This window comes from Heterodontus francisci, chromosome 12, assembly GCF_036365525.1.
Source record: "Heterodontus francisci isolate sHetFra1 chromosome 12, sHetFra1.hap1, whole genome shotgun sequence".
NCBI classification, from domain to species: Eukaryota; Metazoa; Chordata; class Chondrichthyes; order Heterodontiformes; family Heterodontidae; genus Heterodontus; species Heterodontus francisci.
This window is the reverse complement of record NC_090382.1, coordinates 37,660,715-37,674,564: the sequence shown is the minus strand read 5'-3', so window position 1 is coordinate 37,674,564 and position 13,850 is coordinate 37,660,715. Positions and strand designations below refer to the sequence as shown.

The window sequence follows — 13,850 nt, the reverse complement described above, 5'->3', positions numbered from 1 at the left end:
TCCCGACTCTATAGAGCACTCAGAAAATGCCCCGATATGAAAGTGATCATCACTTCATTTGCAAGGGGCAACATCTTCATTACTTTTCTTTTTGGCTCTGAAATTTGTGAAATGCAGAAAAACTAATCTGTAAAGCACTTTAAAAAATCGCTATGTTAAAGGAAATTTTTGTTCATGATGCTTTTGCTGGCCGCCGCCAAGGCCCCGTGACATTAATTGTGGGGGCTCATTAGAATCACGGCGCTGAGCCGCCCTCCCAATATTACGTGGGAGAGGCAGGTCATTCGGCGCAGTGAGAGTTTTTGACAGTTGTGCAGCAGGTGCCGGGGCCCTATTTTAAGCACCCCAGCACCTGCTTCCTGACAGCTGTCAAAGAATACTTAACTGACTGTTGAAGAGTGGGGCTGCTGTAAATCCGGCAGCAAAGCAGAAAGTCCTACAGAAATCCAGCAGCATCTGTGGAGACAGAAGCAGAGTTAACTTGTCCAAGTTCACAGACCTGAAAGTAATTCTGCTTCTCTCCCCACAAATGCTGCCTGACCTGCTGAGTGACCCCAGCACTTTCCACTTTGCTGCCACATACTTACCCTGCTGTGTCCCAGTTTCCTGTGAAGTTGCGATCCTCTTCTCCCACTCAAGCGTAACATTCCTTCTTGTAGGCGTGCCACACCTGGGCGAATAATCTTAATGTTGCACATTCCAGGACATGAGACTTAAATAGACCATAAAAGGTATTACAGAGGTTTACAGAGAACATACTGACACAAATGGGAATACACAGGTGTCACAGCAATGTAAATACATCTTTCACTAAATGTTCCTCACCAACATGTGTGTCCTTTTCTCTGTGTGAATGATGTGTGCCAGCATGTAGTGCCAATGTCACATCCCTTTGCACCGTTGGCCCTTCAGGAGAGCCAATGTATGCAAGAACATCACTGCCATGCCACCATTATTCATGAGCGTTTCCACAGACTCAGTGACATAGACATTGGCTCAGTCTGCTGCTGCCTCTAATGGTTTACACAGGGATGCTGCAGATGTGGACTGGTGCACAGCAGGTGAGCGAGGGTGATGTGTGGCTTGCAGAGCTCATGTCAGTTCCTGTGGTGCGGAGAGGCTTTATCTGGTTAGCCACTTCCATACATCCCTAGCTCACTACTAGCTCTGCGTGTAGAGCCTGGGTGCCATCTGCCCTCCCACGCGTCTTTCATGTTGTAGGTCCTCAGCGTCCTCATAGTCCGAGGAGGAATCCTGTTGACGTCTCTCATCAGGCCAGGCCTGGCCCCTATTGGGTGCGTAGTTGTGCACAGCAGCAAAGAAAGGAGCTGGCCTTTTCGGCCCGTAGTACAGGGCATCACCCTATCCATACAGGCATTGGAGGCACTCTTTCAGCAGGCCGATCTCCTGCTCAATGGTGGCTCATGTAGCTCAGTGGCTGGCGTTGTATCTCTCCTCTGCAGCAGTGGTGGAGTCTCTCACTGGTGTCGGGAGCCATGTCTGCAAAGGATAGCCTTATCTCCAAGCCACCCCTCCATCTGATCCAGTTCAGTGAACAGCAGTGGCAGCCAGGACTGGTGCAAGACCCAGGTGTCATGGCAGCTGCTTGAGAAGCGATCACACATTCATTTCAAGCATCTGCGGTGTTCACATACCAGCTTCATCTAGATTGAGAGGGCTCCTTTAATGGTGACGTCTGCAGGTGGTAGCCTGGCAGAAGGCCTGATGGCCACATGAGTGCAGTCTGTGAACATTACAACCTATAGTTCTCCAGCAATGGTGCCAGAACCACTGGCTCTCTAGGCCTGGCTGAGAGAGTCCGGCCTGAAGCGGACATACCCACTGGCCCTGCGGTGCAGGGCATTGGTGACCTCCCTGATGCAGCGGTGCACTGCTGACTGTGTGACCCCACAAAGGTCTCTGGTGGGCCCCTAAAAGGCTGCAGAGCTATCAGGCTTGAGAACTGCTGCCACTATGAGGAACAAAGACATGGGATGTCTACCGGAGCCCATGGGCTGCAGGTCATCTTGAGCAGGGCACAGAGATGTGTCACCACCCTCTCTATATGTGCAATCTCCTCTGACACTGGTGCTCTGACATCCAATGGCATGTCATGTGGGGCCTGGAGATGCACGGCAAATGTAATGGTGGGCTCCCCTTGGGGGGTGCTCATGACCGGGGGCCTCTACATGGATCGCACTTGCCTGTTGGTATTGCCTCCGGCGCATACAATCCTCACGTGTAGAGGATCACATAATGTAGAATAAGCCATACCTATTTCCATGTATTCGTAGGTTCCTAACAGGGCATGGATTGGTGTTGACAGGTACATCATCAGCTGCTTTCCTGGATCAACTATGTGGTGTGCCATGGCATTGCCCATCTTGGCCAACACTCAGAGTGGCACAGCATGACCACATCAAGATCCTACCAGCTGAATCGATTGTCCCCACCATCCATAAAACCTTAATGCTCCTGCCCGTTTTGGCACCCTCCCCACAAACAGGGTGCCTAGTGTGACACTGCCCCCTCACAAACACAGAGCGTACACTGTTAACGGAGGGATGGTACATGGCACCTCTCTTCATGCCAGCACAGCTTTCCCTCCAGTCATCCCAGACCCCCTCCCTTTCAGAATGCAGAGTGCGACCCCTATGTATCTCCCCTTCCCTCATCCCTTTAAGAATGCAGAGTTATACCCCTGAATATGCCACTCCCTCCTCCCTTCCAGAGTGCAGTTAGACCCGTGTATCCCCCATACTTTTCCCTTTCAGAATGCAGTTAGACCCCTGAATATCCCCCCTCCCTTCCCCCTTCTGTAATGCAGAGTGAGACCCCTGAATAGCACAACTTACCTTCGCAGGAGACAACTTCTGCCTCTGAAGACCCGATGGCTTTTCAGATCGTGAATGGGACGGCACATGACGGCCGCCTGTTCAGCGAAAAATCCGGAAATGTCAGTGGAGAGGCGGCGGGCTGCATAATCAGCATAGGTAAGTACTCCTTATCATATGCTAATTGTGGTGCCGCCGCCGCCATGCGGCGACGGGGGCGGCACTGAGGTCCCACCGCCGCCTGTAATATGTGGTGGGCCCTTCTCGACGTTGCAGGTCAAGGCGGGCCTCTTCCCATAGCATTTTACTGCCCCCTGCGCCGCGACTCGCTGCATCGAGGGGCCGGTATAATCCAGCCCAAAAAGTGTAACTAGCTTGGAACTTGGGAGGGCAACTTTTTGTTTTTATTAAAATAAAAGCAAAATACTGCAGATGCTGGAAATCTGAAATAAAAACAAGAAATGCTGGAAATAATTAGCAGGTCTGGCAGCATCTGTGGAGAGAGAAGCAGAGTTAACGTTTCAGGTCAGTGACCCTTCAAATGCCAGTTCTGATGAAGGGTCACTGACCTGAAATGTTAACTCTGCTCCTCTCTCCACAGATGCTGCCAGACCTGCTGAGTATTTCCAGCATTTCTTGTTTTTATTTTTATTATTTTGTTTTAATTATGCAGACAAAACCTGGCAGAGGAGCACAATCTAGTTTTATCTGTGCTCTGAAATTTGGGAAATGCACAATAACAATACCAGTTAGGACAGAGAGTAAATTTATAGATTTACAAATAAATCTAGAGATATATCTAGAGACAATGCTTATGCCTCCCAGAATTATGCATTTTGGAAAGGTCTGAATTAATTTCACTTTAGAACTTGCACATACTGTGAAAAATGTTCCTACCAGGTGAAGTGGACAGTTGTGTAAGTACTGCTTCTGCTTTAGCCCCAAGTGTCGGTTGTGGAGTAGGATAAGCCTGTTGAGTATTCAGATGGTTTCTACGTTTCCATCTCTTCATAACAATACTGCCTGTTTTACATGGCTGTGCTCCTGCTTGTTGTGTTGAGCTTTCTATAGCTATGGGCAGAGGGACTTCTACTGCTGGTATGGGTTGGTTACATTCTATTGCTGGAGTAGACAGGGCCTCTGTTGCAGGCGAAAATTGGAACCGTTCCTTTGCAGTTAAGAACTGGGACTTATCTTCTGCAGTCATGGAGAGGGACTGTTCTGCTGCAGGCGTGGACTGATCATGCTCTGCCACATGAATGTATTGGGATTGTTTCCCTGCTGCCATGGCCTGGGATTGTTCCCCTACTGGCATGGATTGGAATTTCTCCATTGCAGTCGTGGACTGAGAATTTTCTGTTGCACACATGGCCTGGGACTTTTGCATTGCAGGCACCAAATGGGAATTTTCTTTTGGAGGTGGTAACTGGGGTTGCTCCACCATGGACGCCAACTGGGGTTTCTCCACCCCGGGCACCAACTGGAGTTTCTCCACCGTGGGCATGCACTGGGGTGTCTCCACTGTGGGCATGCACTGGGGTGTCTCCACTGTGGGCATGCACTGGGATCTCTCCACTGTTGGCAGAAACTGGGATCTCTCCACTGTCGGCAGAAACTGGGATCTCTCCACTGTCGGCAGAAACTGGGATCTCTCCATTGTCGGCAGAAACTGGGATCTCTCCATTGTCGGCAGAAACTGGGATCTCTCCGCTGCAAATGTGGACTGGGTTTTCTCCACTGGAGAAGCGAACAAACATTGCTTCACTGTAGATGTGGACGTAGCTGGTTTTACTGCAGAGGTAGAGAGAGCCAGCTGTGCTACAGGTGAGGACAGACCTTGGACTGCTACAGGCATGGGCATGGCTTGACATATTATCGATCTTGATGTGACAGTGTCTGTTGCGGGCATAGATGGGGCCATTTCTCTTGTAGGAGCTGTCTGTGGGTGATTCAAATTCTTTTTGTGCCGCCGCTGTCTCTTTGATTCAGTATTGCAGCTTCGAGTCCGTTGTGATTCTGTTTGATGGGCTGCTTTTTCTAAACACTCTGTTGTGCCCTATGAAACAAAACGGAAAGAAACGGTTATTGTGTTGGAAGGGCTGGAGAGATATAAAATTGCATACAACATGTAAACAGAAAGTACAGTTTATATTGTGACCAGCAAACATGACTGTACTTTTTATGCTCTAACCTTATCAACATTTTGCTGGTCAGCTCTGCAACTATTTTGTATTCAACCAGCAATTATTTCCTTTTCATACTTAGAGCTCCTCATTAAGAAACCCAACGATAACCCTCACTTTTCTCCAATTATCAACCCACCTCCAGCCTTCTCTTTCTGTCCACATTCCTGAAACATGTGTTAATCCTCTCCTACCATTCTTTATTTGAGACTGTTCAACATGGCTTTTACACCACACAAAGCACTGAATATGCACTGGCCAAAGGAATAACTTGTATTTATATAGCACCTTTAATGTAGTAAAATGTTCCAAGCATTTCAGAATGCACGATCAAACAGAATTTGACATCGAGCCATACATTAGGCTGGATTTTAAGAGCCCACCGTCACTCTCAAAGGCGAGCTCAAAAAATGGCGACCCACGCGGCAGCTCATTGAAATGGCCAGGGCTGCCCGAGCCCCTCTCCCAATCACGTGGAGGGGGTGGGCTGTCTGACGCCAGCAATGGCAACAGCTGCCTGTGTGCAAGCGCAGGCGCCATTTTTTAGTGGGGAGCTAGGCCTGCCGGCATATGTAAATTTTTAAAGATACCCCCCACACCCCCCCAAAATTTATCAAATAAAATTCTAACTCCCCTTTCCCACCTTCCCAATACCAATAACATTAACTATTTGCCTTCCCCCCCCTCAAAACACTGCAATTTGACTGCCCCCCCCAAGCGTGCACAAAGTTTAAAGTTCACCCCTCCCATGATCTCCTGCATTCATTCATTTATTTGACCCCATGCCCCCTCACCCCACACTGGAAATCTTAACTCCTACCTCCTCCCCATCAGTGTCATCCCAGCTTTTGTCAAGAAAGGAAATCGAAGGCGCTGGAGTGCCAGGCGCCGCACAGAGGATCATGCCGGGAAGATTCAAGGAAAGTTCATTTAATTTTATTCATCTCATTAATTTAAATATTGAAATTGAGGTCCGTCGCCCAGCAGTGGGAGGGGGCCACCAGGGAGCCTCGCCGCCGCCGGCAGGATCGGGCTAGGCCCTCCTTGCTTCAAGCTCCGTGGCGGGCCTCTGCCGCAACCATCTTCTGGTCTTCCTGCCACGGAGGTTGATATTGTGGGCTTGGCAAAATCCAGCCCATTAGGGAAGATGACAAATAACATGGTCAACGAGTTAGGTTTTAAGGAGTATCTTAAAGAGGAAAAAGAGATGAGAGCCTTAGGGATTTAGAAAGAAAATTTCAGAGTTTAGGATCTAGGCAGCTGAAGGCATGGCCATCAATGGTGGAGCGATCAGAATTGAGGATGCATAAGAGGCCAGAATTTGAGGAGTGCAGACATCTCGGAGCATTGTAGAGCTGGAGGTGGAGGGATTTGACAGCAAGGATGAGAATTTTAAAATTGACACATTGCTCAACTGGGAGCTAAAGTAGGCCAGCGAGCATAAGGGTAATGGGAGAGCGTGACTTGGTGCAAGTTAGGATAGATGCAACAAAGTTTTGGATGAGCTCAGGTCCATGAAGGGAAGATGAGAGGTTAGTCAGAAGAGTACTGGAATAATCAAGTCCAGATGCAACAAAGGCATGGATGAGAGTTTCAGTAGCAAATGAGCAGAGGTAGGGGCTGTGTCGAGCGATATTACGGAGTTGGAAGTAAGTGATTTTAGTGACGGCGCGGATATGTGACTGGAAGCTCATAATGGGATCAAATATGACATTGAGATTGCAAACGGTATGGTTAAGCCTCAGATAGTGGCTAGGGAGAAGGATGGAGTCAATAGGTAACAGAGTTTGTAGCAGGAACCAAAGACAATGGGCTGAAATTTGCAGATTCCCCGACATCAAGGGTTGTGGTCGGGGAGGCCAGAAAATGCCTCCGGGAGAGGGCCGCCACGAGGGACCAGCCTGATATTGCCAGCGGTGGCGGGGCCTCATGGCAGCCCCCAGCTGCTCGGTGACGGGACCGCCGTTAACATATGTAAATAAAATTAAATCACTGAATTAATTAACTTCACGTTCCCACTGTCTGTCTCGGTCCGATAATCGTGCCGATGGCCGGCACTCCCGTGTCTTTGGATCCCCGTCTGGGGATCCAAGGCGTAACAATGGTGGGGAGGGGGGAAGTAGGTAAGTTTCTCAGTGCCGGTGGGCGTGGGGAGCAGGGTCAAACTATTATCATTGGTGTAGGGAATGGTGCGAAGGGTCATACTATGTTTATGTACTTGGGAGGGGGAAGGTCAGGTGGACAAGGTAAATGTTTTTGTTGGGGGGGGGGGGGGGGGGAAGAGGGCAAGGAATGTTCTACGGTTATTGGGGAGTTGGGAGAGGGGCAAATTAAATGTATTTACATTTTTTTTAACCTGCTTCTTTAAAAATGTAAATTGATCGGTCGGGCTCAAAGCCCTTTAAAAATGGCGTCATTGCCTGCGCACAGGCAATTGATGCCATTTCCGTGGACAGACAGCCCGCCTGCCCCCTCCATGCCATCAGGGAGGGGGGGTGGGTAATGCCCCGGCTATTTAAATGAGCCGCCGCACTGAATACTCCGCGACATGCAGCCTGCACAGGCGGACAGCCATTGTTTTCGTCTGCCGCCGATCTCGGCGGCAGGACTACAAATTTCAGCCCAATGGCTTTGGTCTTCCCAATATTTAGCTGGAGAATATTTCTGGTCATTCAGCATTGGATGTTGATCAAGCAGCCTGACAATTTAGAAACAGTGGCGGGGTCAAGAGAGTTGGTGGAGATGTAGAGCAGGGTGCCCTCAGTGTACGTGTGGCACCTGTACTGTCTTTTTGGATAATTTTGGCGAAGGGCAAAATACAAATGAGAAATAGGAAAGGCCTAAGATAGATTTCTTGGGGGGACTCCAAAGGTAATGGTGTTGATGTGGGAAGAGAAGCCATGGCATGTGATTCTCTGGCTACAACTGGATAAATAGGTACGGAGTCAGGAAAGTGCAGCTCCACCTAGCTGGGCGACAGTGGAAAAGTGTTGGAGGAGGACAGTGTGGTCAACCATGTCAACGGTTCCAGACATATCAAGGACAAGGAAAGACAATTTACCATGATCACAATCACATAGGATGCAATTTATGAATTTGATAAGAGCAGTTTCAGCACTTGTGGCAAAGATGGAAACCTGATTGGAGGGATTCATATAAGAGTTCTGGGAAAGATGGGCATGGATTTGGGTTTGCAACAGCATGTTCAAGGACTGTGGACAGGAAAGGGAGGTTGGAGATAGAGCAGTAGTTTGCAACAGAGGAGTCAAGGGTTGATTTTTTGAGGAGAGGGGCAATGGCAAATTTGAAGGGGAGGGGGACAGTACCCAAGAAGAAAACACTGTTAACATGGGGGCCAGGAAGGGAAGTTGGGTGGTCAGCAGTTTGGTGGGAATAGGGCTGAGGCAGCAGGTGGTGGGTCTCAGGGACAAGATGAGCTTTATAGGCAGTGAGGGAGATAGAAGAGAAATAACATTCCACGTGACTAACTATGGCTTTTCATATTTTTTAATTCTCAACTTCTCTACTGCCTTCAAGGCCATTGATCATTCCATTCTCTTCAAACATTCTCTTCATACCTTGATGGTATTGATCTCCCTTGATCCTGTTTAGAATTGTTGCAGGGCAGGGACTAAATTGCTTTCAACTGCTTCACCTCCTCTGAGCTCAACTTAGTAACCTTGAAGTCAATCCCTGATTCCCTTCCCCACACCACACACATGCTGTCCCCTAAAGAAAGCACAGGATTAGTTTCCATGTGCAAACTAATAAAACCCAACTCTATCTCCCTCCTTCACTCTAACTGCCTTATCTGACAACATGTCCTTCAACTGCATGTTTGCCAAATCAAAATCATCCTTTTAGCTCCTGTCAGGTCCCATGTGATCCTGGATAACTCCATCAACATTCTTGACTGCCTTGGGCAGAGCCAGGTAGTGTGGATCGACTTTGAGCTCAGTTCCTCCTCTACATCGACTTCAATGCAAAGCCACTCAACTCTGTTCCTATCTCCTTTCATTGTCCTATTCTGTAACAACTTCATCTTGAGGCTCGAGTTAATGCCAGCCTCTTTGCCTAATCCGCCACAGTTTTAATTTATTCAAAATGCTGCAATTCACATCTTCACCCACACAAACTTCTGCACTCCCATCACTACTGTGCTCTCTGAACTCGACTGGCTCCCCTTGTCATATTGAAATTCTCATCCTCTACTTTTAAAAAATCTCTCCAAGACCTAATCTTGCCCGAGCTAAGAGATTTCCTTAAGTCTTATGGCCAGGTTTGCCGTATTCCTGGAAGTTAGATCACGCAACATTTATCCTGCAGGTCTGATTAAAATTCCCACCACAAACTTTAGTCTGCCTTTTCTCTTTCAGGTTCTGACAAACTTACTGTGCATTTCCAATAGGTCTTGCTCCTGTGCTCCGCTAATGGTTTCACTGACTCAAGCTCCATTCCAGTACTCCAGCCTATAACTGACCAAATGTTTCATCGTTGGAAGTGTCACCTTTTGGATCAGATGTTAAAAAAACAAGCCCCATCTTCTGATGGATGTAAAACATCCTATGGTGCTTTTTCAAAAAGCAGAGCGAAATTCTCCCAGGTAACGTTCATCTCTTATCCACCACCAACAAACAGATCAATTGATCATTCAACTCATTGTCTTTTGTAGTTAGTCTTAGAGTTATAGTCAGTTACGGCACAGAAGGAGGCCATTTGGCCTATCCTGTCCATGCCGGCTCCCCATGGAGCAATCCCGTCAGTCCCACTCCCTGCTCGATCCCCGTAGCCCTGCACGTTTATTTCCTTCAAGAGTCCCTCCAATTTCCTTCTAAAATCATTGATCGTCTCTGTTTCCGCATCTCTTGCACGAACCCTTCAATCTGTGCCCCCGTGTCCTTGTTCCATCAGATAATGTCATAATCTTGTACACCTCTATCAAATCTCCCCTCAATCTTCTTTGCTCTAAGAAGAACAACCTCAGCTTTTCCAACCTAACCTTGTAACTAAAATCCTCCATCCCTGCAACCATTCTGGTAACTCTCCTCTGCACCCTCCCAAGGACCCCGCACATCCTTCCTAAAGTGTGGTGACAGAACTGAACACAATACTTTAGTTGGGGCCTAAACAGAGCTTTATAAAGGTTCAGCATAACTTCTCTTCGTTTGTACTGAATGCCTCTATTTATGAAGCCCAACAACTCTCTCAATATGTCCTGCCACCTTCAAAGATTGATGCACATACACCCCCAGGTCCCTCTGTTGGTACACTCTTTAGAACTGCGCCATTAAATCTATATTGCCTCACCTTATCCCTTCTGCCAAAATGCATCACCTCACACTTGTCTGTATTGAGTTCTATCTGCCACTTGTCTGCGCATTCTGCTAGCCTATCTATGTCCTGTTGTAGGCGATTCGTATCATCCTCAGTTTACTACACCTCCAAGTTTGGTATCATTGGCAAATTTTGAAATTCTACTCTGTATTCAAAGATCCAAATCATTTATATGCAGCAAAAAAAGCAGTAGTTAGCACTGAACCTTGGGGAACACCAGTGTCTACCATTCTCCCATCTAAAAAAATGACCATTTGCTACGACTCACTGTTTTCTGTCCTTAAGCCAATTTTTTACCCAATTGGAACTCATCCTCCTATTCCATGAGCTTCAATTTTGGTAACCAGCCTTTTATGTGGTACTTTATCAAATGTTTTCTTAAAATCCATATAGACAACATCCACTGCATTCCCTTCATCAACTTTCATTGTTACTTTGTCAAAAAATTCCATTACTCAAGCATGATCTGCCATTTACAAATCCATGCTGGCTATCCTTAATGAGCTCAAACCTCTCGAAATGCCTGTTGACCTTTTCCCGATTATTGTTTCTAAGACCTTACCTACAACTGATGTCGAACTAAATGGCCTGTAGTTGCTAGGACTGTTCTTTCACCCTTTTTTGAATAACATTTGTTGACAAAATAACCATGACTACACTTCAAAAGTATTTAATTGGCCGTGAATTGGATTGTCATATCCCGAGGGTGCAAGTTTGTTCCTTTTAACACTGGACCTCTTGTTCCTCACTCCCCTATTCCACAATTTTCAGCTGCTATGCTCCTTGCCCAATTAATCATGCCTTCCCAGTCGTAGTTAGTTTTGAAGAATCTCCTCAGAACCCTTCTCTTTGATTGTGCCTTTAGACACCTCCTCAACCTTCTTCATTTTCCCTACCCCTCCTGCTCAATGTCCAGTGCTTTGCACTCCCCTTGTTAAATGCTTTCAGAAGTCTTTTTACATGTGAGAAGGGCAAAGGAATGCAATTGTTGCTATTCCTGACTAAAATTATACCTGACAAAAAATTGTGCATTTACCATCAATGGTTGGAAAATATTTTATTTATATCCTGAGACATACAACAAGCAGTCAGATGATAGAAATAAGTCTATTCTAAATAACTAATAGAGGGTGTACTATGTATGGTGATAAAATATGATTTTTAACTCCCTTGAGTGAGGAGATCAGATAACTCACAACTGAAAGTCACTAGTTAGATAGAACCTATCTTTGTACAGAAATAAATGGACCATTATCCAAAAAAGGAAAACAATCAATGTCTCTTTAAAACGTCCCCAAAGTAATCATAGAAGCCAGCCCCTGCAAGATCTTGTTGTGGAATTTCCCTTCAGTTCCTTAATTGATGATAGGGAGTTCTCCCAGTGTCATGGCAAAATATAATCCTCAACCACACTGCCAAAACAGATTAATTGTCATTTATCTCATTGCTGTTGTAGGCACACATTGGCAGTCACAGTTGCCTGTACAGCAGACATCCCGAGAATATAAAAGGTGCAATATAAAGGCAAGATTGTTCTTTTTAATACTAAGCTTTTCCTTGTTTCTCAGTCCGTCTGCTACATCACTGACAGCCACTTTGTTTGGTCACCATACTCATGCCCTTTGTATCTCCCTGTCCAGTTGCCTCTGCTTTGCCACCACCCTTCCTGCTTTTAGAAACCTCCTCAGAGCACATTACTTTAAATGTGCTTTTAAGAATCGACTAAATTTATACATAAATGGTCAGTCCCATGTCCATCAGCTCAGCTAAAATGAAAAAGATTAGGAGAAAGGCAACATTCCAGGTGGTACAAATGCACAGGTTGATTCTAACAACCACTTGCATTTAGATAGTACCTTTAACATAGTAAAACATTCCAAGGCAACTTCACATGAGCATTACCAGACATAATATGACACCTAACCACAAAGAGATATTACAACAGGTCACTCAAAGCTTGGCCAAAGAGGAGAGTTTTAAGAATTGTCTTAAAAGGAGAAGGAGAGGTAGAAAAGTTTAGAGTTTAGGTAGGAAATTCCAGAGATTAGGGTCTACGCATTTGAAGGCACTACTGCCAGTAATAAAAATCAGGGAAGCAAAAAAGACCAGAATTAGAGGAGCACAGAGATCTCAAAAGGCTATAGGGCTGGAGGAGGTTACAGAGACAGGGAGGGGCAAGGCCATGAAGTGATTTGAAAACAAGGATAAGAATTTTAACACTGAGGCGTTGCTAGACCAGGAGCCAATGCAGGTCAGAGAGCACAGGGGTGATAGGTGAATGGAGCTTGGTAACAGAATATGAGCAGCAGATACAGGTACAGTAAATTTCCAATTAACCTTCAAAGTCAATTAAACTTCAGCACACAGTATACTGAGGTACTAACTTGAATTGCCACTGCAAACTAGACATGCACATATGAGATGAAGTTGCTTAGATTGAAAGCTTAGACCAGGAGTTCTTCACCTATGACCACTTCAGTTCTGAATAAGCTGAGTCCACATTTTTTCATTGTATATGACTTTCCAAAAGTAGGTTTCATACATCAGTCATGCATGTGCATGTACGGAAAATTAGTCTGACTATAACACAGGGCGGCACAGTGGCGCAGTGGTTAGCACCGCAGCCTCACAGCTCCAGGGACCTGGGTTCGATTCTGGGTACTGCCTGTGTGGAGTTTGCAAGTACTCCCTGTGTCTGCGTGGGTTTTCTCCGGGTGCTCCGGTTTCCTCCCACAAGCCAAAAGACTTGCAGGTTGGTAGGTAAATTGGCCATTATAAATTGTCACTAGTATAGGTAGGTGGTAGGGAAATACAGGGGCAGGTGGGGATGTTTGGTAGGAATATGGGATTAGTGTAGGATTAGTATAAATGGGTGGTTGATGGTCGGCACAGACTCAGTGGGCCGAATGGCCTGTTTCAGTGCTGTATCTCTAATCTAATCTAATAACAGGCCTGACACTGTCAAAATGCTCAGGCTCTCTGGTGCTTTATTTACAATGATCCACCTTATATTGCAATAAATGGGATTCTTTCAACACAGTTCAGACTCGTTGAGTTTTTTCCCACATGGCTATAAAGAATACAGCTCCCACCATTGACAATATATCAATTCCATTATATTTTAATTTATTTTGCAGGTCTTATTTTTTTTCCCCAGCTATGTAGCTTCAATTTTTTTAAATTTTACAATCGGCAATCTGAATCTGTCTACTTAAAAACTGTACGATCACCAACACAATTTTGTTTTCCTCATAGCCAGTACATCTACAAGCACAGACTGCCGTACAGTATCAGTAAAAAGATAATGGAACCGTTACTACCTTGCTCACCTACAAAATCAGATTAACATGATTATGTAGAGATCAGTAGTCTTCCATGGAGAAAAGAAGTTACAAAAGGGATGATCAAGGAGAAAAACAGATGTTGTCCTTAGAATAACCTTCAATGCGGTTTGAGTTGGGTGGCAAGTTGATCAGGATCTTCAGTTTCTCGTTATACC

General features: G+C 46.0%; 1 protein-coding gene across 8 annotated transcripts in view; it reads right to left on the bottom strand.

Moving 5' to 3' along the window:
• The window catches only part of LOC137375825 (histone-lysine N-methyltransferase NSD2-like), a 311,894-nt gene that overhangs the window by 147,261 nt on the left and 150,783 nt on the right, over positions 1-13,850 (bottom strand). For all 8 annotated transcript variants that reach the window (XR_010976069.1, XR_010976070.1, XM_068043335.1 and 5 more), the window contains one exon: positions 3,732-4,890. Coding sequence is in view for 6 of the 8 variants with exons in the window: in XM_068043335.1 (XP_067899436.1) it covers positions 3,732-4,890 (1,159 nt within the window). In the remaining 2 variants the exon portion in view is untranslated. The remainder of the gene's footprint in view (positions 1-3,731; positions 4,891-13,850) is intronic.